This window comes from Oncorhynchus masou, chromosome 12, assembly GCF_036934945.1.
Source record: "Oncorhynchus masou masou isolate Uvic2021 chromosome 12, UVic_Omas_1.1, whole genome shotgun sequence".
Classification (NCBI taxonomy): Eukaryota; Metazoa; Chordata; class Actinopteri; order Salmoniformes; family Salmonidae; genus Oncorhynchus; species Oncorhynchus masou.
The window spans coordinates 46,662,704-46,688,561 of NC_088223.1; the positions used below are offsets into that span (position 1 = coordinate 46,662,704).

The window sequence follows — 25,858 nt, forward strand, 5'->3', positions numbered from 1 at the left end:
GTGCACCTTGTCAGCTCGGGATCCAATCCAGCAACCTTTCAGTTACTGGCCCAACACTCTAACCACTAGGCTACCTGCTGCCCAACCAAATCATATCCAATTACTTGAAATTACCACAGGTGGACTCCAATCAAGTTGTAGAAATTGAAACAGGATGCACCAGAGCTCAATTTCAAGTCTCATAGCAAAGGGTCTGAATGCTTTTGTAATTAAGGTATTTCTGTTTTTTTATTTGTACTAAATTTGCAAACATTAAAAAAAATATATGTTTTTGCTTCGTCTGTCACGGTTTTCTTCTGTTGAAGGAGAGGCAGACCAAAATGCAGCGTGGTTATTTTTGTACATCTTTAATAAAGATGAAAATAGAACAATCTAAAAAACAAGAAATGTGAAAAAAAACGAAACAGTCCTATCTGGTGCAACAAACACAAAGACAGGAACAATCACCCACAAAACCCAATACAAAACAGGCTACCTAAATATGGCTCCCAATCAGAGACAATGACTAACACCTGCCTCTAATTGAGAACCATATCAGGCCCAAACACAGAAACAGACAAACAAGACATCCAACATATATAACATCTGCCCACTCAGATCACACCCTGACCAAACAAAACATAGAACATACAAAGCAAACTATGGTCAAGGTGCGGACTCCGGCCGCAAAACCTGAACCTATTGGGGAGGGTCTGGGTGGGCATCTGTCCGCGGTGGCGGCTCTGGTGCTGGACGTGGCCCCCACTTCACCATAGTCTTAGTCCGCCCCATTGTCCGCTTCCGTGGCCTCCTAACCACGGCGACCCTTCTAAATGAACCCACTGGACTAAGGGCAGCTCGGGACAGAGGGGCAGCTCGGGACAGAGGGGGCAGCTCGGGACTGAGGAGCAGCTCGGGACAGAGAGGCGGAAGCTCTGGCGCCTCTGGGCTGAGGGGCTCTGGCAGATCCTGGCTGACTGGCGGCTCCTGGCTGACTGGCGGCACTGGCGGCACTGGTGGCTCCTGGCTGACTGGCGGCACTGGCGGCTCCTGGCTGACTGGCGGCACTGGCGGCTCCTTGCAGACTGGCGGCACTGGCGGCTCCTTGCAGACTGGCGGCACTGGCGGCTCCATGCAGACTGGCGGCGCTGGGCAGACTGGCAGCACTGGCGGCGCTGGGCAGACTGGCGGCACTGGCGGCGCTGGGCAGACTGGCGGCACTGGCGGCGCTGGGCAGACGGGTGGCTCAGGCGGCGCTGGGCAGACTGGCGGCTCTGATGGCGCTGGCCAGACGGGTAGCTCAGGCGGCGCTGGGCAGACTGGCGACTCTGATGGCGCTGGCCAGACGGGTAGCTCAGGCGGCGCTGGGCAGACTGGCGACTCCCACAGCGCTGGAGAGGAGGAAAGCTCTGGCAGCGCTGGAGAGGTGGGAGACTCCGCCAGCGCTGGAGAGGAAGGCTCCGGCAGCGCTGGACAGGCGGGAGCACCTGTAAGGATGAGACGGAGAGACAGCCTGGTGCGGGGGGCTGCCACCGGAGGGCTGGTGCGTGGAGGTGGTACCGGATAGACCGGACCGTGCAGGCGCACTGGAACTCTTGAGCACCGAGCCTGCCCAACCTTACCTGGTTGAATGCTCCCGGTCGCCCTGCCAGTGCGGCGAGGTGGAATAGCCCGCACTGGGCTATGCAGGCGAACCGGGGACACCATGCGCAAGGCTGGTGCCGTGTAAGCCGGCCCCAAGCTCACTGGAGACCAGATGCGTAGAGCCGTCTTCATGGCACTTGGCTCAATACCCAATCTAACCAGGCCGATACACGGAGCTGGTATGTACCGCACCAGGCTATGCACCCGCACTGGGGACACCGTGCGCTCCACAGCATAACACGGTGCCTGCCCGGTCTCTCTCGCCCTCCGGTAAGCACAGGAAGTTGGCTCAGGTCTCCTACCTGGCTTCGCCATACTTCCTGTGTGTCACCCCCCAATAATTTTTTGGGGCTGCCTCTCGGGCTTCCTTTCTCGGGCTTCCTTGCCTGCCGTGTTCCCTCATATCGCCGGCTCCTCTCTCCGGCTGCCTCTGCTCTCCTAGCTGCCTCCACCTGTTCCCATGGAAGGCGATCCATTCCCGCCAGGATCTCCTCCCATGTGTAGCAACCCTTGCCGTCCAATACATCGTCCCATGTCCATTCCTCTTTGCGCCGCTGTTGCCCGTTACCATGCCGCTTGGTCCTGTTGTGGTGGATGATTCTGTCACGGTTTTCTTCTGTTGAAGGAGAAGCGGACCAAAATGCAGTGTGGTTATTTTTGTACATCTTTAATAAAGATGAAAATAGAACAATCTACAAAACAAGAAATGTGAAAAAAACAAAACAGTCCTATCTGGTGCAACAAACACAAAGACAGGAACAATCACCCACAAAACCCAACACAAAACAGGCTACCTAAATATGGCTCCCAATCAGAGACAATGACTAACACCTGCCTCTGATTGAGAACCATATCAGGCCCAAACACAGAAACAGACAAACAAGACATCCAACATAGAATGCCCACTCAGATCACACCCTGACCAAACAAAGCATAGAACATACAAGGCAAACTATGGTCAGGGTGTGACATCGTCATTAAAATATATGTAAAAAACTAAATGTAGAAAAGTTACTTTTGTCCTCTGAAGAGGGGGGTGGATGGGCCAATAAAATACAAAAAATAAAGAGTGTGTAAGTAGAGTTAGGTTGGTGAGCTTCCCCTTACACTGTAATGAGCTTTGGGTGTCTAGAAAAGAGCCATGTAAGTCCAATTATTAAATGCTTTACCATTGCTTGAAGACCATGCCTTTGTACAGAGATGGAAATTGGTACAAAATACCAACAAGGTGGACTGGAAGGCTATGTTAAGTTAAATAAATCAATGACTATAGTAACTGCCGAGGTGCCAAAAAAAGTAACAGGTGTAATGTAGTGAACATTATGCGTTAATCCAGTCCGTGTATTGATACTGTGGGATTCCATTTCCATGTTTTACAATAGCCAGACAATGAGAGTTATATGCCATGTGAACTATGTAATGCCAGCATACTAATGAGTAAAGTTAAACTAAAGTATACGAATGCCCCCGACCTCAGTTCTTATAAACGTAAGCAAAATTAACAACTGTGCATGTTACAATTGGCGACTAGTGAAACGCACAAGAGAAGAATGCAATTTACAAGAAGAACTACGTGCCTATATGAGTAAACGCGGACAGCAACTGAGCCTAGCTAACGTCGGAATTAGCTAGCTAACATTGTACATTACTGTACAATACCAGAATGGCTAATTTACCGAACATTCCGATGTTTGATGTGCACACAGAACCCAGCTCAATCAGCTCGAGGTGAAAAAAAATGGATGAACATATTCAACAATTTTCTAGTGGAATTAGACATCGCGAATAACACAAAGGAAAATGACATTACTGTTACACTATGCAGGGTCGTATGTGTACGAAAGATTTGACACACTGCAAGATACTAGAGCAGCTGTTGACTATGATACAGCTCAATGCATATGTATGTCCAAAAGTCAACACAGAATATGAAACCTATGTTTTAAGACATGCAAGACAAAATGAAAATTAAACCTTGGACGCTTACCACACAAGATTGCGATAACTAGCATCCACATGCGAGTTTGCAAACGTTGATAAAGAAATAAAGCCACAGATAATAATAAGCTGCAGTTCCGCGCTAAAGGGTGATTCAATGGCTCTCCAACAACTACTTGAAAAAGGCAGTGCACAAGAAATGTCAGATAAACAAGCTGCAAGCATGAAGAATGTTCAATCAAAATGACAAAAATAACTTTCAGTGTGCGCTGTACAAAATAAAAAATATAGCAAAAGCCAGGGCTACATAAATGAAAGTGACAAACGTCAAAAACAGAACATGCAATAACCGCAGAGGAAAATTCTGCAAACAAACTGCCCTGCAAGGTGAAAAAAATATGTAAAGGATGTGGAAGTTGAATCACTTTCTAAAATGCTGTAGGTCACAAACCACGGAGTCCACACCTTCAGTTGTTGAAAAACTAACCCAATGGTGTCCGAAACACAAGTGCATAAAGTGCAGTCACATGATGACAATAAGACACAAACACAAGACACCTCACCAAGGTCATGATGATGCTTATGTGTATGTTGTGTGTACACTACAGAAACCATTGCAACCACACATCCAAGTTACCATTATGAATACAACTGTGGATGTTATTATTGATTCGGGAGCAAGTGTTAACATTGTTGATGATGTCACATATGACAAGTTAATGCCCAGCTGTGAATTAAAACAGGCCAATGCAAACATCTTTGCTTGTGGCCCATCCGAACCACTTCCACTGAGAGGACATTTCACAGTACCAGTCCACTCCAAGACTACGATGGTACTACAGACTTTGGACTTCTAAAAAATAATCAACTCCCTATCCACTGTGGTAGCAGAAATAGAATCCTTTAAGAAACATTGATAAACAAGATGTTTTATCAATTTTCATAAGTATGCTTATGTGGGAAATTTACTTGGGCCCCAGAGAGGGGAGAGGTCAGGCTTGTCTTCATTTGTAAACATATCTTTTAAACCATGTGAAGGGATGATTGAGGGGGAACCAATTATGTCTTGGCTCCACAATGTCTGTGTGCCAGTCACGCCCTACTTTTCCCATTGGGGAGAGGAGGATGGCAGTGTCTGGAACCATTGTATGTTCCCTCTGAGGTTGCCCTTATCTTGACCTAGAGGCTCACTCTTCTCTCTGTGAGCTTGTCCAGGAGGGGTTGTATTTTTGATGGGAGTGTCTAGAATTGACAATTGATATATGGCATTGGATGAGGTAATGTTTTGGTTCTAAGTGGTACCAAGAACAAGATAAGAACTTCAGTTTAGGAGACCAAACTGAAGGATAATTTATAGCCAATGCTGTCTGGCTAGGTGTCTCTTGGCTGTAAATGATACTAAGAACTGTTTTGTAAGCACTCTCATATAATTCATTTATGGACACTGAATTGATCTGAGAGTCACAGGGCTATGGTGAAGCTCATATCATTAAAGATGGACTTTATGATAACTCTGACTTGTGTGTGGTTTGCTCTCTCATGATTTGGTAATACAGGAAATTTCCACGACACCACTCCAAGTGAACTAGCTGATGGTTCATTCATAAGCCAGTTTACCAATGAATACCAGGACCTCTTCCAAGGTATAGGGAAACTCAGTCTTTCAAGTGAAGCTGCACATTGTGCAACCACACAGGAGGATTAATTTTCACATGGGAGAAAAGGTTAAACAGCAGCTTGACACACTAAAAATCCAAGTTACATCCAGACTCAAGGTACATCAACCTTCATTACACATACTGGCCTCTAGAGATACACCAGACTGAACTTTGGCATAAAATCAGCTGCCGAGGTGTTTCAAAATACAATACCACAAGTGTTACAAGGCATTCCCAACGTGAGAAACATGAGTGATGACATCCTAGATCTCAAGATGAACACAAACGCAAAGTCTTAAAGCTGTGTTTCAGAGATTGAGAGAGAAAAATCTGAACAAAGGAAAATGTAAATAGAGCAAAAAAACACTTCAGTTTTATGGCTATGTTTTCTCAGAGCAAGGCATTTCGGCAGATCCAAAGAAAATCAAAGCCATACAGAATCTGCCAGCGCCTCGGAAGTTCGCAATCTCCTGGGCATGACACAATACTGCTCACGGTTCATACCAGACTTTGTAACAACCGCACAGCCTCTTTGCAAGCTCTCAAGAAAAGCCTGCTTTGACCCAGCCAAGAGGTCGACACTGTTTGTTGACGACAGCCCAATTGGTTTAGGTGCCATACTAAGTCAGCACAACCCTACAAGTGACAAAGACGCCCATATCTTTGCATATGTCAGCCGAGCGCTCTCAGAAGTTGAACAGTGCTACTCACAAACCGAAAGAGAAGCTTTGGCGATCATCTGTTAATGTGAAAACTTTCACTTGTTTCTCTATGGAGCTCACTTCACGGTCATCACAGACCATAAACCACTAGAGCTTATCTTCAACAACCCAAAAGCCACACCCCCAGCACGACTTGAGCGATGAAGACTGAGAATACAACCCTACAGCTACACTGTGAAGTACAAAGCCGGTAAAGACAACCCCGTCAACTACATGTCAAGACATCCCATCGCAAAGGAAACCCCACAAAGAACCTCTCACATGGCAGGAATATGTGACCATTATCATTGACAACACAGTTCCCAAAGTTATGACTTTAGAAAAGGTGCAAAAAAAAACAATCAACCTAGCTCACACAGGACATCTAGGCATTGTCAAAACAAAACAGCTACTGAGAGAGAAGGTTTGGTTTCCAGTCATAGATGACATGTTGGAAAAAGCAATTCCACACTGCATTCCATGTAAAGCTGCCACTGTAGAAAATCATATGGAACCACTGTCTATGTTGAAACTAACCAAATTTCCATGGCTAGAAGTATCAGTCAATTTCTGCGGTCCTTTCCCATCGGGTGACTACCTACTTGTAGTTGTCGACGAATACTCAAGGTGTCTGGAAATTGAAATCGTAAAGTCCACATCTGCCAAACTTCCCAAACTTGACAAAGTTTTCTCCTTCTTTGATGTACCTCAGATTGCTAAAACGGACAATGGACCTTCCTTCAATGGACAGACCTTCACCATCGTGAAGGCGCACACCTGTCACCATCGTTACGCGCACCTATACATGTTCAGACTCACCTGGACTCCATCACTGCCACGATTACCGTCCCTATATATGTCACTCCCTTTGGTTCTTTCCCCAGGCGTTATTGTTTCTGTGTCTTGTCTGTGTGCTGTTATTGTTTCTTGTTTTGCATTACGCTGTGTTTATTTATTAAAACAATCACTCACCTGAACTTGCTTCCCAACTCTCAGCGCACACGGTTACAGAATAACGCCTCACCTAAGAGAAGCATCAGGGAGTGGTTTTTGTTGGTATTGTGCCCGTGGGAATGACTTCGGGTCCGGGAGCCACTACAGGCTCCCCTGCCTCCGCCGGCTCGTCAGGCTCTCATGCCTCAGCCGGATCGCCAGGCTCCCCCGCCTCAGCCGGTCTATCAGGTTCCTGCCCCCCAGCCGGCGACAGGTTCCCGCGTATTAGCAGGAGTGATCGATCCACTCCTGATCCCCAGGATCGTCCATTTGGTTGGCGTCCTGCGGCTGGAGCCAAACGTGCCGGGGATGGGTATCGTCACGTATGCTCTCTCTCCGGCGCTCTAGGTCGCCATGGTCCCGCATCTCAGCCGGATTGCTAAGTTTTCCGCGTGTCAGCAAAGGTGACCGCTCCGCTCCTGATCTCTGGGATTGTCATTTTGGTCGGTGTCGGGCCTAGGTCACCAGGCTGCTCGTTATGGCGCTCACCTGTCACCATCGTTAGACTCACCTGGACTCCATCACCTCCCTGATCACCTTCCCTATATACTGTATGTCACTCCCTTTGGTTCCTTTCCAAGGCATTATTGTTTGTGTTTCTTGTCTGTGTGCTGTTAGTGTTCCTTGTTTTGTATTATGTTGCGTTTATTTATTAAAACACTCACTCCCTGAACTTGTTTCCCGACTCTCAGCGCACATCGTTACACATATCTGCCCACTCATTGGCTAGAATGGTCCTATCTGATCTCGTCTCTATCCTCCTTCCCGCCTGCCTTCCATATTTGAGGACATTTATTTCCATTGTAAGAGCGGTCACTTGACTATCTTGTCAATGTAATAGATCATCTTTGGTGACACTCCAGCTTAACTCATCCTCTACATTTACTGAATCGATTGAACAGTGCAGAAGAGAATCTCCCCTGACAGTTATTTTCCTCTAGTCAGGATCAGAAAGAAAGACGTGCTACGTTAGGTTAATTGGACAGAAAGCGCACTGGCAGAAAGTGATGTTGCCGGGTTTTCAGGGAAATAGTATTTTCAACCTAACTTCCGTATGGGAACTCTGCTGAGACGTCTTTCTATGCCTGCTATGTTAGGTTACTGACTATGAACAGTACTGTCACAGAACAATGAGCCAGATATTTCACTGGATGTATAAGTGTGAAGCATCCAGTTGTTGTTTCCACTAACTACCAAATGTGGTGATGAGAGGAAGCCCAGTGGCCGGCAGTGGGAGAAGATGGAGTTTGATTTTGGTCAACATTATGCAAATATTTTCATCAATGAAACATTTTATCTCAACACAGTTTTCTGTTCCCAAAACTCAAATTGGTTACGAACAGAGTGGACAGTTTGTAGATTTGACCTTTTTCCAAAGTTGTAAAGAATTACGTTGTTTAGGAATGCAAGGGCGAATTTAGTTATTGCACATGCTCACTTCACAGAGTAGGCGTTCCCTAACAACAATAAGCAAATACATGCTAGAACCGCTAATAGGATCTCGCTAGCTCGTGCTTGGCTCTGCCCCCCTCCGTGCTTGTTCTGCCCTATATGAATAATTTGTTCCCATTTGAAACGACAGGCTGTGGTCCATATTGGGTTAGTTATAAAAATATTTGGTACTGTCTTTGGAAATACTGTATATAATGACGAGATGGTTTTTGACTCCGCCCCAACATAATTTGGGCTTTGGGACATTGGGAGTCATTGTCCGAAAGGCAGACAGGCAGGCGGTCCCAATAGGGTCTGTTTCCAGCAGATACCGTCTCATGCCACAGACACTGTGAGACATGAGCTCAGACAGGTCGAATTGTGCCAGAGAGGATGGCGTGTCACCGCCACCAACAGCATGGTTGGTGAAATTACATTTAGAATTAGAGTCTAAGGTGATTTTGATTTGATGTATTAGAATCCCCATTAGCGACAGCTAGTCTTACTGGGGTCCGACACATAATGAAAAAGACATTACAGACAAAATACTTTACAATTGACATATTTCAGAATGTTAAAATGTAGTGTGTGTACATCTATCAGTTACACATACATGTCAGTACATACAAACAACAAGTAGGTCACATGGGGGAGAGGAGTTGTGCCGTGAGGTGTTGCTTTATTTGTTTTTTTGAAACCAGGTTTGCTGTTCACTTGCACTACATAAGATGGAAAAGAGTTCCATGCACTCATGACTCTTTATAATACTGTACATTTCCTTGAATTTGTTCTGAACCTGAGGACTGTGAAAAGACCCCTGGTGGCCTGTCTGATAAAATATAAAACTAGAGTCTGCAGGACTTGCATTGTGGAGTGTGTGGAGTCAAAAAAGCAGAGCCTCTCTTTATTACCGACAGACCTCTCCCCATCTTTACAATCATTGAATCGACCGTATATGTTTTGACCATGACAGTTTACAATCTAAGGTAAAACTAAGTAATTGAGTCTCCTCAACTTGTTCAACAGCCACACCATTCATTACCAAATTCAGCTGAAGTCTAGAACTTAGGGAATGATTTGCTCTTAGTTTTAGAGATGTTCAGGACCAGTTTATTACTGGCCACCCATTCCAAAACAGCTTGCAACTCTTTGTTAAGGGTTTAAATGACTTCATTAGCTGTGGTTGCTGATGTGTATACGGTTGAGTCATTGGCATACATGAACACACATGCTATGTTTAATGCCAGTGAGGGGTCATTGGTTAAAAAAAATAGAAAAGATTAGATGGCCTAGAGAGTTCCATGCGGTACATCACTCTTTACATGTTTGACATTAGAGAAGCTTCCATTAATGAAAACTGAGTTCTATTAGATAGAGAGCTCTGAATCCACAATCTAACAGTACAGCTCCCACAATCTTCTTATTATCAAAATATTCAACCAATCATCAGTCATTTGTGTCATTGCAGTACATGTTGAGTGCCCTTCTCTATAAGCATGCTGAGTCTGTTGTTAATTTGTTTACAGAGAAATAGCATTGTATTTGGTCAAACACAATTTTTTCGAACATTTTATTCAGCGCTGGCATCAAGCTGATATGTCTACTGTTAGAACCAGTAAAGGCCGCTTTAACACTTTTGTTGGGTAGCCAAATTACATGCCTGGATATAGCCACTATATTGTGATCACTACATTCAATTTGTATGGATACAGCTTCAGAATAAAGTTCTACAGTACATGTGGATGATCTTGTTCCTGTAGTGTTGTAAACATCCTGGTTAGGTTGATTAATAACCTAAACCAGATTACAGGCACTGGTTACAATGAGAAGCTTCCTCTTGATGAAAATCAGTCAATATTCAGGTCCCCAAGAAAGTAGACCTCCCTGTTTGCATCACATATACTATCAAACATTTCACACATATTATTTAGATACTGACTGTTAGCACTTGGTGGCCTATAGCAACACCTCAAAAGAAAAGGTTTGAGATGTGCCAAGTTAACCTGCAACCACAACACTTCAATAACACTTGACATAAGATCTTCTCTAAGCATTACAGGGATATGGCTCTGAATATATACAGCAACACCTCCCCCATAAGCATTTATGTCTCTTCTACAGAAGACAATGATCATTATGGCCAAACAGTTCTATTTTTGTTTCATCAGACCAGAGGACGATCTTTGTCCCCATGTGCAGTTGCTAACCGTAGTCTGGCTTTTCTATGGTGATTTTGGAGCAGTGGCTTCCTTGCTGAGCGGCCTTTCAGGTTATGTGGATATAGGACTCGTTTTACTGTGGATATAGATACTTTTGTACCTGTTTCCTCCAGCATCTTCACAAGATCTTTTGCTGTTCTAGGATTGATTTTCACTCATCTCTAGGAGACAGAACGCATCTCCTTCCTGAGCGGTATGACCGCTGCATGGTCCCGTAGTGTTTATACTTGCGTACTATTGTTTGTACAGATGAACGTGGTACCTTCAGGCATTTGGAAATTGCTCCCAAGGATGAACCAGACTTGTGGATGTATACCATTTGTTTCTGTCTTGGCTGATTTCTTTTGATTCCCCCATGATGTCAAGCAAAGAGGCACCGAGTTTGAAGGTAGGCCTTGAAATGCATCCACAGGTACACCTCCAATTGACTCAAATGATGTCAGAAACTTCTAAAGCCATGACATCATTTTCTGGAATTTTCCAATCTGTTTAAAGGCACAGTCAACTTAGTGTATGTAAACTTCTGACCTACTGGAATTGTGATACAGTGAATTATAAGTTAAATAATCTGTCTGAAAACAATTGTTGGAAAAATTACTTGTGTCATGCACAAAGTAGATGTCCTAACCGACTTGCCAAAACTGTAGTTTGTTAACAAGAAATTGTGGTGAATAACTAGTTTTACTGTCTTCAACCTAAGTGTATGTAAAATTCCGACTTCAACTGTACATACATCCCTGGCATATTACATCATGTATGCAGCAGCATGCAATACATTTTTGTACTCACCTTGTTGTGCTGTGCTCACTTCCTTCCAAACCACGCATTGTTGAATTTGTAATTTTCAACTTGTTGAGTAATGTTTATGTCCAATGGCCGATGAGCACCAATACATTTTATCTGTAATTTCTCTTCATTATTTATATTCATACAACAAGGACTGAAAAGGATTCGCCAGTATATTGTCAACTTGATTCAAGATAATGACTGCAGTCCAATCAAAGCTACTGTACATATAACGTGATTTGACTTAATTTTATCATATAACGACCGTGAGACTTCTTTATCAATGACTGTGAGCCTTCTTGGATGAGCACTTCTAATGTAACTCTATGGCAGCACCCAAAGGGCTAGAATTTCCATAGTTTACCCTTAGACTTCGAGGTGACGTACAGTCGTGGCCAAAAGTTTTGAGAATGACACAAATATTAATTATCACAAAGTCTGCTGCCTCAGTTTGTATGGTGTCAATTTTCATATACTCCAGAATGTTATGAAGAGTGATCAGATGAATTGCAATTAATTGCAAAGTCCCTTTTTGCTATGCAAAAACTGAATCCCCCAAAAACATTTACACTGCATTTCAGCCCTGCCACAAAAGGACCAGCTGACATCATGTCAGGGATTCTCTCGTTAATACAGGTGTGAGTGTTGATGAGGACAAGGCTGGAGATCACTCCGTCATGCTGATTGAGTTCGAATAACAGACTGGAAGCTTAAAAAGGAGGGTGGTGCTTGGAATCATTGTTATTCCTCTGTCAATCATGGTTACCTGCAAGGAAACACGTACCGTCATCATTTCTTTGCACAAAAAGGGCTTCACAGGCAAGGATATGGCTGCAAGTAAGATTGCACCTAAATCAACCATTTATCGGATCATCAAGAACTTCAAGGAGAGTGGTTCAATTGTTGTGAAGAAGGCTTCAGGGCGCCCAAGAAAGTCCAGCAAGTGCCAGGACCGTCTACGGGATCGGGGCACCACCAGTACAGAGCTTGCTCAGGAATGGCAGCAGGCAGGTGTGAGTGCATCTGCACGCACAGTGAGGCGAAGACTTTTGGAGGATGGCCTGGTGTCAAGAAGGGCTGCAAAGAAGCCACTTCACTCCAGGAAGAACATCTGGAACAGACTGATATTCTGCAAAAGGTACAGGGATTGGACTGCTGAGGACTGGGGTAAAGTCATTTTCTCTGATGAATCCCCTTTCCAATTGTTTGGGGCATCCGGAAAAAAGCTTGTCCGAAGACAAGGTGAGCACTACCATCAGTCCTGTGTCATGCCAACAGTAAAGCATCCTGAGACCATTCACGTGTGAGGTTGCTTCTCAGCGAAGGGAGTGGGCTCACTCACAATTTTGCCTAAGAACACAGCCATGAATAAAGAATGGTACCAACACATCCTCTGAGAGCAACTTCACCCAACCATCCAGGAACAGTTTGGAGATGAACAATGCCTTGATGGAGCACCTTGCCATATGGCAAAAGTGATAACTAAGTAGCTCGGCGAACAAAACATCGATATTTTGGGTCCATGGCCAGGAAACTCCCCAGACCTTAATCCAATTGAGAACTTGTGGTCAATCCTCAAGAGGCAGGTGGACAAACAAAAACCCACATATTCTGACAAACTCCAAGCATTGATTATGCAAGAATGGGCTGCCATCATTCAGGAAGTTAATTGACAGCATGCCAGGGTGGATTGCAGAGGTCTTGAAAAAGAAGGGTCAAAATTATTGACTCTTTGCATCAACTTCATCTAATTGTCAATAAAAGCCTTTGACACTTATGAAATGTTTGTAATTATACTTATAGTATTCCAAAGTAACACCAGACAAAATATCTAAAGATACTGAAGCAGCGAACTTTGTGGAAATTCATATTTGTGTCATTCTCAAAACTTTTGGCCATGACTGCAGTGTCCCCATGACACTGAGCACTGAGCCAATCATGGCGCAACACTCCGTATTTTCTGCTGGCTTGTCCAACCACCACAGAAAGAACAGAGCTTGGCTGAAACACCTGCATTTTGGAGCTATCTTACTCAAGAAAACAAAAATGGTTTTATTAACTCAATGAAATATATTATATTATATTAAATATATGGTTTCCAAACTGATATGTGACATGTATTAATGCCAAAAATATATATTTTATTGCTTAAAATGTGGGCGTCAAAACGCCCCACCTGCCCTGAATGATGGGTCGCCACTGAGTTGGGGGAGGAAACGGGACGGAAGGGGTGTGGTAGAACAGAACTAATGAAGAGAATTTAATGTAGTTTGGCCTTGACTGGCCTTACACTCCAGTACAGTAGCTGGCGATGTATGCACCTTGAAGGTAGAATGCGACCCGCCAACCCAATTCCAACGAAGAAGAAGGTGAAGATTTCTGATAGGAGCTCTGTAACTCATTGCGAAACATTTGTCCAACAACATCCAGGTTGGGTAGTTCAACTGTTTATTTGGTTATTCTTTCTCGTCTAAATAATTGAGCAATTCTGTTTTCGATTTTTCATTAAAATATTTTCTTGCTAGCTACATTACTTTTCAACACGACATCACAACGTTGTTGTCACACGTGGATACTACTGCCGTGAGTTAGCTCATTTGCTAATTCCTAGCTTAGCTACCATTTGTTAGCAAGGACATTTTCGTTTTCATAGAAGGTTAGCTTTTTGCGTTAGACACGATCGTTCATGTGAACGTATAGTGTGAGATTCGATGCCTCCTGCAAGCAAACGGGCGAGAAAAGAGGACTCACTGCTGGAGTTGGCGTGTGAGTGGGGGTCCTGCCAAGAGTCGTTCGATCGGATGCAGGAGTTCTGCGAGCATGTGGAGGGTCACCTCAAGGCGCTGGACATAGAGGACGGGGGAAATTACTCATTTGGTGAGCGGGCAAGGGGAGCATGGATTACTCTCTTTTCACAGCCACTCAGTACCTCCGACGTGGAGTGACGCTCTGTGTGAGAGATACACTGCATAAGAGAGGAAAAGTCTAACCTTAATTTTTATTTGAGATAAAGTAGCTATCAAAGGCTATTGTGGAAGACACTCATGTTGTACAATGCCATATGCATGTATCTTGTTCGTTTTATGTCACTAGAGGAGCACAGCTGTCTATGGAAAGATTGTGGGTTCTGCTCTGTGGAGAGTGCCGAGGAGTTTAAGCGCCACGTCTATTTCCACTGTTACCACACCAAGCTGAAGCAGTGGGGCCAGGGGGTACTCAAGGCCCAGCCCAGCATCGGCACCTGCACCATTGGCCTCCACAACCGCAACATCGTGCCTGACATAACAGACAACTTCATCTGCCAGTGGGAGCAATGTGAGGTGAGACACTGTTGGTGTGGGTTATATCTAGCTTAGATGTGAAGCTTGTGGACAGACAGACATGGCATTAAGCCGGGCATAGACCAGGGACGTGAACCGTCAGGCACGAAACACATACAACTCTTTCATTTAGATGGGCTCAAATCTATTCAAGTGGACTGGTTTAAGCATATCAGTTTAAGTGGTGAAGTTTTCACACATTTGTCGGTCTTAATAAGTTCATTACTATGAGAGTAACATGTTTTTGTGTGTGTGCGTTTGCAGCAACCCTCCCTTGCCAACCCAGAGTGGTTCTACCGCCATGTGGAGATGCACAGTATGTGTATGGATGTACCCTCTGCTGATAAGGAGCTCTTGGTGCGCTGTGGCTGGAAGGGTGAGTCCACTGACCCCTGTAAAAATGGCAGCAGTGATTAACACAGGCTAGTTTACAACTTTTCATGGAGAAGTAGAGGTGTTTGTGTGTTTCAGTTGAAGGATGTGGGGATTTTGATTGTTTTGGATTTGAGGGTGGATAAAATATGTAAAAGCAGGTTATTACTGATGTCATGTGACCTGGAACCAGAGTGTAACTGCTACTAAGAGTATCACCTGTACTTATTTTCCCCTGACTTTTCTCCAGACTGCGAGGCTACATTTAAAGGGCGTTTTAAGCTGCGGGAGCACCTGCGGAGCCACACTGGGGAGAAGGTGGTGGCCTGCCCAATCTGTGGAGGGATGTTTGCCAACAACACCAAGTTCTTTGACCACATCAGACGGCAGACCACCATCGAGGGTGAGAGGGGAAGGTCAGGGGTGGATTGGATTAATGGCGTTGCTAACATTGTGGAGTATAACACAGTAACACATTTACTTAATGACTGACTATAACTGTGTGTCTGTGGTCCCTTGTCTCTCCTAGGTCAGAGGTTCCAGTGCTCCCACTGCTCCAAACGCTTTGCAACAGAGAGACTACTGAGGGACCACATGAGGAATCATGGTCAGTCCCTTGAACTCCCTTTGTATTTCTATTACACGTTGCTGTCGTTTGATGCCCAGTAATACTGTGGTCTGATCTGTATCTTTTGTCCCTTCTCTCTCCTTCTCTGCTGTTAGTAAATCACTACAAGTGTCCATTGTGTGACATGACCTGCCCATCCCCCTCATCACTGCGGAACCACATAAAGTTCCGCCATAGCAACGAGAAGCCTTACAGCTGTGAATACTGCGAGTACAGGTAGGTTAATAAATTAGGCAAATAGTTAGGTAATGCCCAGGACTCCCGGTCAGTAATATAAGCCAACACCATCCATTTCTGACAGAGATCATGTCCATACTCTATCAATATTATGAAAGTGAATTATATTGGAGGAGTACCTGTTTAGTGTGTGCAAGTGTTAACGATAGTATGGGCAGAACCCATCCTAACCCGTCTTTCCTGTGGTGTGTGTGTATCTCTCCTCAGCTGTAAGAACCTGATCGACCTTCGTAAACACCTGGACACCCACAGCACTGAGCCGGCCTACCGCTGTGACTTCACCAACTGTGACTACACCACACGCTCACTGCACTCCATCAAGAACCACTACAAGAAGGTACATGAGGTGAGTTAGGGATATTTACAAATGTTTATCCTTTTTACCTGCTGCACTGTGCTGGGCTGGCCTGGTCATGCGTCCATCACAGTTGTTGGAAATGTGCTGTAAAGGACAATATGAAGCCAGCCCGTTATGGTTTGTGTCAGCCTTCGAAAAACAACTCTATTAATTGTGATCCATTCCAAAACTATGCGTCACCTATTTTCTAAGATGTTTGCTTTTTGTGTTGCCAACTTAGGGAGATTTTGTGGCTCGCTACAAGTGTCATGTCTGTGAGCAGTGCTTCACTAGGGGAAACAACCTCACTGCCCACCTCCGCAAGAAGCACCAGTTCAAATGGCCCCCTGGACACCCCCGATTCAGGTACCAACATAGCAAGCGTAACATTTATAGCCAGCATACTAGGACAACCAATTCTAAAGTGCATGTGGTTGAGATTGCATCTTACAGCATGTTTATGTGGAGATGGTTTGTATTAACAAGGCCTCATTCAATGCAAGTAGTTTGACTCCAGAATCATTACTAGGTGAATGAGGAAGTCTTGAGCATCGTTCGGGCATCATTTTGGTCTTGTGGCTAACACCTCTGTCTTCCTTCTTTCTCCCAGGTATAGGGAGCATGAGGATGGCTTCATGCGTCTGCAGCTGATCCGCTATGAGAGTGTGGAGCTGACCGAGCAACTGATGAGAGAGAGACCAGAGGGCCACGAGGGGGAGGGGGAGGATGCTGCCCGGACAGATATCCTGGGGCCTGGGGAGGATGCCAGGGTAGTAGCTCACTCCACGGAGGTACAGGTGGAGCTGAGAGGGGTGCTGTTGGAGGGGGAGCAGGAGGAGGGTGTGTTCTATGATTTGACTGGGGGGGACTCGTCTCAGGCAGGGGAGGACACTGTGATCCTGCAGCTACAGGACACTGCTCAGCAGCTGGGCATGCAGGTGGTATAACCACTACACCCCGTCACATAGACATGCTGCTCATCTAATGGCTTGTTCCTCTGAGATACTGAGCAGTGACACAGCACAGAGGCACCAGGACTAAGGGAATAACGGGAGAGCTTTACCGTTTTTTTTTAGCATACCTGTCTACTGAGTATGAGGAGGGGGAACTCTTCAAGGATTCACATAGTATTGATTGAAGTAAACAGTGGCTCCTAAATATTGGGATTTAACCAGCAGGACTGGCCTTACCTGCCCTCACTGCAGGGCCCACACTCCTCATAGCACTCTGTCAGAAGATATGGAGTTGATATTGTGGGTGTGATTTCTTGGACTGAAGAGTTGTTTTCCAACGTCTGATCCGCCATTGTTGGAGACCAAGACAGTTGCTATGTTTTGCATTATGAACAACTTTGAGCTGAGCTGAATGTACTTCATAGGTCTATACTATAAAGCAGGATCAATGAGTTAGCCAGCTGGCTGACTAAGTAGTTATATATATTTTTTTGGGAGGGGGGGGGGTTGAAATGTGTTGGTCTAAAGGCGTCAGCATGCTTCAGTTCGGCTGGCACCTAGCCACACTTGGCTAACCGAATGAGTGTGCTCGCATACACCTTTAAATGACCTTTGCTTGAAAAATTAGAAAAAAAGCGACAATAGTACTGTTTGTCTAATCAGAATTAATCTAAGATGACTCAAGAAATCTGTAATTAATCTTGATGTTTTTGACGAAGAGATCTTAGTCGTGCAATTTTATATCTAAGATGTTTTTTGGTGAAGTATTTTTCAAAGGAAAAAATGTGCTTGAAAATGAGTCGTCTCTCGTTGAATGACAACAGACTATTCAAGAATCCATACTGTTGACCAGTCACAGACAAAGGGGTGTGAACTTTGGCTCCGAACTTCGGCTTGCCTCCAAAATGTCACAAAATGTCATCTTAATATATGCATAAACTCTGCCAAATTGTTTTGGCTGGGAAGCATGAGGACGCCTTAATTCAGTGTTTTCCAACTCCGGTCCCCGAATACACCCAAACAACGCACAATTTTGTTGCTCTGGAGAATTTCATCTAATTTAACTCATTGAAGGTTTGATGATTAGTTGAATCAGGTGTGCTTGTCCAGGGCTACAACAAAAATGTGTTGAATACAATTGATTCAAGTTCAAATAAAATAACCAGAAAATGAATAGATATTGCTGGTTGTTTATCTAAGTTAGCTGGCTAACTCATTGACCCTGCTTTTTATTATACCTCTCAGCTGTTTGATTTGACATTTGTTTTTTGGTCCTGGGCAATAAACGGATTGTGCTTTTTATTGGCTTGTATCGTATTTTGCATTGCTGTCACTCACCTTTTTAGAGCGTGTATATTTAGTTTGATGCACATTTCAGAACATTGCATGTAGATGTGAACTGATGATTCTCTATCAAGTGAAGCAGAACGTTGTGTATAATACTTATCTATATTTTGCGTTTAATTATCCCACAGAAATTGATTTACTGCGTGTGCGTGCCTATGTGTGCATGGTGTGAAAGAGAGCATTCTCTGGCCTAGAATCTAATCCACTTAGTGGTGCTCTTGCATCCGGCTTGTTGCCCGTCAGACACTTCCTCCAATGATGGACAAGACTGGCAGACACAGAGAGGCTATGTACAGAACTGAAATAGGATGTTGAGGCTCTTGATTGTTGCCACTCTATTCAACGGCAGAGATGGAATCAATACTTTTTGCTCTAGTCGTGCAGCTATTGCAATGCACTCAAGAAAGCCATTCTTATAACAATATCTTGTTATTTCTCGCCTCCTTTTCTTATACACTACAATTGCACATCCATACAAAACTGTATAATGTACATGAATATATCTGCAACCCATTCTATGGCTCTGTGTAAGCACAGCACATAGTATTATATCTGTGGTAGTTGTGGATGGGTGTTGTTAGCTGTGTTTAAAAGATTAACCAGTCCTAGGAGCTTAGTGTTAGCAGCACTCACTGTGCTCTGCTTCCTTACTCTGTCGCTATCTCTGGACCCTACTGCAGATAGAGTTCATGCAGAACACCTGAAGACTACTTGGCATGCTTCTGTGCCTTTTTATGGAGATTTAAATGGAAGTTTGAAGAGAAACTCATTAACATCCATGCATGCTTTTTCTTTGGTTCAGAACTGAGGTGTTTACGTCTCCTGCTTGTTGAGACTGCTACTGAGGGACAGAAGACAGGCAACCATGAGACTGTACTCACTGCTGCTTCTGCTCCTGGGGTCCTCACACGGGGTATTCACACAGCTGCCTGTGTTAATGGAGGAGGAAGGTAGCGGTAAGATATTTTACTAGAACAGTATTACTCGTGATGGTTATTGAATGAAAGTGCATAACTTTCGTGAGGTTTACCCTTGGTTCAGTACATACATTTGAGTCATTTAGCGGTTTGTCTTATCCAAAGTGACTTAAATCAGCTCCAGGATGTATGTAATCTGATGAAATTGAAATGATTCATTCAGATTTGACAGGTAACTTAGTGTATATTATCTGATGGAACTGATCTGATTCAGGTGTGACAGAGGTGACTCCAGAGCCAGAACCTGTGGATGACACCTACTGGTCAGGCACAGCCCCCATCTGTATGGGAGGTTGTAAGGGGAGACACCAGGAACTGAAGAAGGATCGCTGTGGGGACTCTGACTGCTGCTGGTTTGGCTATAAATCCCTCTGCAGAGGTACCACTACCACATGTAACCTTTATCTGCTGTACCCTGCTCTCTCACTGTAGTGTAGCACATTCATCATAATTACATAAAAATTCTATCAAATTGTATTTTCCTTAACAACAGGAAATTAATGAATTTGTCAGTACACTGAAATGTATCAAACTAAAATTGGAAATACATTGTACTATCTTTATCTTCTCATACAGTATATTAGTCATTATTCTCTACTTTGTGCATGCTCTTTTTGTCCTGTTTGCTCTTGTTCTATAGTGTTTGTCCTGTTTGCTCTTGTTCTATAGTGTTTGTCCTGTTTGCTCTTGTTCTATGGTGTTTGTCCTGTTTGCTCTTGTTCTATGGTGTTTGTCCTGTTTGCTCTTGTTCTATGGTGTTTGCTCTTGTTCTATGGTGTTTGTCCTGTTTGCTCTTGTTCTATGGTGTTTGTCCTGTTTGCTCTTGTTCTATGGTGTTTGTTCTGTGTGGTTCAGTGAACTGTGGGAGGCCTGATGTGGACTATAACGGGATGGTGTACGGGAACGACTGGTGGGTGGGCTCTGTTGTCCGGTATGCCTGTCGCTCTGGCTTCCTATTGGTGGGGGACCCTGCCCGAGCCTGCCAGTCCAATGGAGGCTGGACCCCCAAACCCTCCTGTCTCAGTGAGTTGCCCATTTTGTTCAATAGTGATCAAAGACCCAACTAATTTGTCTCCACTACAGGTCACTACTCCCTGTAGGTGTGAAGAAGTAGCGTTCGATGTCATTGTGTGAATGTAGCCAGCTCACAGTAGTCTCAGTGAGTAGCCTGTTTGTTCATACAGGCTTATTGATCACCATTAATTGTGCCTTAACACCTCAGGGAACACATTTTAGTACACTCACTATCGTACTATATTAAGTCCTTTACCTTTCTTTCCTTCTCTCACATACACCTCATGTCTCTGCTCCTCCACACCCCATCCCCTCTACCCCTGTCCCCCCTCTCTCCCTGGGCCAGGGGTGTGTCGTCAGGGCCGTGTGGAGATCACTGAGAAGGAGCTAGAAACAGCTACCTGCTCCTCCACTTGTCCCCTTAAGTCCTACATGGGGCCTCTTAAGCAGGGCTGCTACGGCATTGACAACTGCAGGAAGATGAATCCTGACTGGAAGCGCTGGTTCACCCGCTGTGACACGTGCCTGTGTGATTGTCACATCGCTTGTGGTAAGTAGTAAACTTTTACGCCCTTGAGTGGTACAGTCCATTGACTGATGATAGCTAAATAACTGGGCATGTCAACTAGCAGGCAATGAAGTTAAGTTAAACCAGATTAGCTCGTTTCAATGAATGGGTGGAATGGGTGTGAGTTTGTTGAGTTCTTGAAAAATGTGTACTCTAGAGTGTGGTTAATAATTTGTTCACAACATGTTTATTTAATTTGATATCCAACTTAAGTTAACCCATTCATATTTCACAAGTTCAAAAATCTTTGGCCCACACAACAAACACTACCCCACAATGTATTTTATCTTTAAGTATCTTTAGGTTAAAAGACGGACAAATTCCACTATTGAGTGACTAGAATATGTATTCCAAAACCATCACAAGGATATCGGTGAACAGCCTAACATCACAGATCCTCATTGGAATCTCAATCGGACTATTGCTGCTTCATCTGCTGTCAAAAGGAGGATCAAAGGGAAACCTAGCGAGACATCTCTGTGGAACTAACAACAGTCTGTCGTGAGAGACTGCGGTCCTAACCTCAACAACCTCATAGGGTTAACGTATAGAACACAGTGGAGGTAAAGACACTACTTTTCCTCAGTTTCCTAAACAAACTCCCTGACTACATAAAGGACTCATCATGCAGCGTATATTAACAGTTTGACGATAGAGGGGGAGGCCTCTCCTAGTGTAGAGGTTCTCTTGGGATTAACGAGTTGTCCTTTAGCTCAACCTGCTCATTCAATCTGTCCTGGAACCTAGAATGAGCTAGTTGTTGAGCTGAGACCTTAATCTTGTTACCCACCGCAGCCCAGAGGAGAGTAGAGGTGTCGGTGGAAGTCAGACAGGAGGACCAGGTTAACTATCTAACAGCATGTTTACTGTACTGCATGTGGGGATAGCTTGGAATACATAATATGCAATGTATATTTCTAAATGGATGGGGATATACAATATTAACGAAGTGTGTCTTAATTTCTCTTTATGTTACAGCCATTGGTTGGACTGTCTGTATTGCTTAAGAGTTACCCAGACATAGATGGTTGTCCAAAGTCAAAGATGCTTCCTCACTAACAGTGCTAGTTGTTGATGATTTGTCATTGTCTTATAAATCCAACTCTGTGTTTAGACCATAGGGATCTAGATTCATTCTATTTTGAATCCATTCTATTTAATTATGTTTGTTTAGATCAAGAGCTGAGCCTCAGGATATGTTTGTTTTCTTTGCGTTTGTAGCAGCCAACTCCTGCAATGAAATGAACATGACCAAGTCAAACATTATTTTGTCTTAGTAATGCTATGCTAACAACTGCTTATTACACACAGAATGGAATAGTGTTGTACATACTGGGAGAACAGAAGAATAAGCGATGATTCATAAGCACTGTTTTAGACCCGCAAGAACCTGCATCCATCCTGGTCTGAACCCCAGAGGACTCTGACAGTAGCTCCCAGGAGGTCTGATTGGCCTCATTTCCAGCCACTCAATTCACACGCTTCCAGGGGCAGCCCAGAGTTTGGGTAACTCTTTCTCTGTGAACCTATTAAATGGAGAGCAACAAGTGTAAGTTCATCATGCACAACAAGGCAGGATAGGCTATGATGACTGACCATACCGTACAACATTTTGATAAGAGAAATTGACTTTGATTTCTGGAAGTATGTCATTGTAAAATGTATATGAATTAAGCCTGAAAATGTATGATTATACAAGAGATTACATGGACTTCTCTGTCAAATAAAATGTATTTAAATTTGTGTTTAGTGTTAATAATGATGCTAATATTGACCAATGTTCTTACTTAAAGTCGTGGTCTGGGTCCTCCAGTCTCCTCATGGGCCCCAATAGTACTCCCCCTTCCACCACCGAGCTGGAGTAGACCTGACTGACCAACCAATTCTCCATTGGACAGCTCACTCTCACACAGACAGCCTGAAAGGCACTGCCACCCTCACTGGACCTACAAGATGCAACAAGAACCCAAGATAATGAAGGCTTATTATAACCCTTCAAGTGGGTATGTACTCTCTTTAGTGTTCAATATGAAACCATGATAACCGTAAATTAAAAGACAAGTTAAGCATTATGTAGTATTAGTGACAGTTTAATGTGTACGCTGACATTTACTTTCATATTCAATCAACCGACATGAGCGATACTGTTTGCAGGACATGACCTACAGCAACACAATATTTAGATGTGAATGTGGCACTATAGCTGTAATATGTCAGAGCACCCAATAAATATAATTGGAACTCACCTCCCTGTGCGAGTGTCCCCAGTATCAACAGCTGCAGAAGAGCCACAGAGAGGAGAGTTGTAAGTCCTGGTGCCATTATGATGATACTACCTGCGTCTCAAATCCAGATGTCTCTTGCTTTGGCACACACACAAGAGCACTTCTTCAACTGTACCTGACCCCAGTGATCCCAGTTTGAGCACATTCCAGCCCCATGTTGCCATGGTTTATGTTTCTTATCCATTCAGCAAAAGGCATTGTGGAATAAGGTCCACACGCTCTTTAAGAACTCCCGCGTATGACAAATCAAGACTGCGCCTAAGAAAATGGCTTTTCTTTCAAATGTTCCCTTTCGCTCCATTTAAGAACTTTTTTCACAAGGCCATTCTTCAAGTATATTGTGAATAGAAAGTGATGTGTTAGCTTGTCATTGATATAATAAAGCAGAAATCTGCATTGACGTTGAGTAATGATCTATCTTCGCCCTCTGACCCTGTGTTCCCTCAGGTGGCATGGTGAAATATGAGGTGAATACAATATAAAGGTAAAGAGCCTGGAGACAGTGGACACTAAGTGGACTTAATCCTTCCTCAGATATAACCTCGGGGAGCTTTATGCTCTATTCTAATGCATTTATATCCTTATTTAAATTAGCAGTTTTCTGAAGGCTTTGCAATGACTGTATTGTTGAAACATGTTATTCTGCAGTTTTCCAGAATCCAGAGTTTCAATACTGGCCAAAACATGATATATTATTGTTAAAGCTTTTCCTAGCATTGCTGTGTTGTGCTCAATGTCAACAATCTCAAAATAACCCATGACTGTGTTAATATCTATAATAACCACATGGTGTTGCTGCAGTCCCAACACCAAAACATTAAAGGCTTGGAAACTGGTGCAACACAGTTTCTTAGTTATTTTTTATCGCTTGGTACTATTTTCACAAGTATGTGGTGAATTTTCAAAACTCTTAGGACAAAACTCCAAACTTATAACATTTGTAACGCAGCCAGTCTTATGTTCAAAAGCGTTCATTGTGCATTCATTTTTTGGGGGGAGACATACCACACAACCATTGAGCCACAATATAATCCTACTGTGAAATACATTGGTTTAATCACCAAAACACAACATAATGACTGTAATTATTTTAACAACCATTAAAAAATATAAGATACCTTTGAATGTATGTAGTATGCTACAGTACTGTAAATTACAGTACCTTACACTGTTTTCACATTAGGCAATGTACTTGCACTACCCATTTTAAAATTGACTGAACATCACATGTCCATTTCTATCCCAGGGGTGATCATTGAAGACCTCTTTCACTATGTAATCAAATGAAATACAATGTTTAGCAGGTGCTAGTTTGCATCAAACCTGTCTTGAGCATCCTAATTTTTCATGCACCTGGGGAAAAACCTTTTGGCATGGCGACTCCAAGCCTCACATAGGTCTGGGTGAAAATCATTGCATGCCTCATCCATGGCTTGAAGGAGAGTGGTACGCTTATGGGGATGGCAGTCATACATCTTACATCTATATTGTATTTTACATTATTGTATGGTACTTACAGTGCCTTGTGAAAGTATTCGGCCCCCTTGAACTTTGCGACCTTTTGCCACATTTCAGGCTTCAAACATAAAGATATAAAACTGTATTTTTTTGTGAAGAATCAACAACAAGTGGGACACAATCATGAAGTGGAACGACATTTATTGGATATTTCAAACTTTTTTAACAATTCAAAAACTGAAATTGGGTGTGCAAAATTATTCAGCCCCCTTAAGTTAATACTTTGTAGCGCCACCTTTTGCTGCGATTACGGCTGTAAGTCGCTTGGGGTATGTCTCTATCAGTTTTGCACATCGAGAGACTGAAATTTTTTCCCATTCCTCCTTGCAAAATAGCTTGAGCTCAGTGAGGTTGGATGGAAAGCATTTGTGAACAGCAGTTTTCAGTTCTTTTCACATTCTCGATTGGATTCAGGTCTGGACTTGGACTTGGCCATTCTAACACCTGGATATGTTTATTTTTGAACCATTCCATTGTAGATTTTGCTTTATGTTTTGGATCATTGTCTTGTTGGAAGTCAAATCTCCGTCCCAGTCTCAGGTCTTTTGCAGACTCCATCAGGTTTTCTTCCAGAATGGTCCTGTATTTGGCTCCATCCATCTTCCCATCAATTTTAACCATCTTCTCTGTCCCTGCTGAAGAAAAGCAGGCCCAAACCATGATGCTGCCACCACCATGCTTGACAGTGGGTATGTTGTGTTCAGGGTGATGAGCTGTGTTGCTTTTACGCCAAACATAATGTTTTGCATTGTTGCCAAAAAGTTCAATTTTGGTTTCATCTGACCAGAGCACCTTCTTCCACATGTTTGGTGTGTCTCCCAGGTGGCTTGTGGCAAACTTTAAACGACACTTTTTATGGATATCTTTAAGAAATGGCTTTCTTCTTGCCACTCTTCCATAAAGGCCAGATTTGTGCAATATACGACTGATTGTTGTCCTATGGACAGAGTCTC

The 25,858-nt window shown here is 43.6% G+C and overlaps 2 protein-coding genes across 3 annotated transcripts; both read left to right on the forward strand.

Moving 5' to 3' along the window:
- The first annotated feature begins 13,719 nt into the window (after window positions 1–13,719).
- On the forward strand, window positions 13,720–18,498 carry hinfp (histone H4 transcription factor). 2 transcript variants are annotated; one of them, XM_064980773.1, is made up of 9 exons: window positions 13,720–14,226; window positions 14,443–14,669; window positions 14,934–15,045; window positions 15,292–15,444; window positions 15,571–15,648; window positions 15,765–15,885; window positions 16,114–16,252; window positions 16,485–16,609; window positions 16,854–18,498. In XM_064980773.1, exons 1-9 carry the CDS (start codon window positions 14,061–14,063, stop codon window positions 17,188–17,190), a joined length of 1,458 nt encoding a protein of 485 aa, XP_064836845.1. In that variant the 5' UTR covers window positions 13,720–14,060; the 3' UTR covers window positions 17,191–18,498. The 2 variants fall into 2 exon arrangements, with proteins under 2 accessions (XP_064836845.1, XP_064836846.1); XM_064980774.1 differs by having other exon boundaries at window positions 16,114–16,243.
- Window positions 18,499–18,579: 81 nt separating this feature from the next.
- On the forward strand, window positions 18,580–22,845 carry si:ch211-117m20.4 (uncharacterized). The gene is made up of 5 exons (XM_064980789.1): window positions 18,580–19,499; window positions 19,735–19,899; window positions 20,161–20,543; window positions 20,881–21,084; window positions 21,397–22,845. Exons 1-3 carry the CDS (start codon window positions 19,409–19,411, stop codon window positions 20,187–20,189), a joined length of 285 nt encoding a protein of 94 aa, XP_064836861.1. The 5' UTR covers window positions 18,580–19,408; the 3' UTR covers window positions 20,190–20,543; window positions 20,881–21,084; window positions 21,397–22,845.
- The last annotated feature ends 3,013 nt before the right edge of the window (window positions 22,846–25,858 follow it).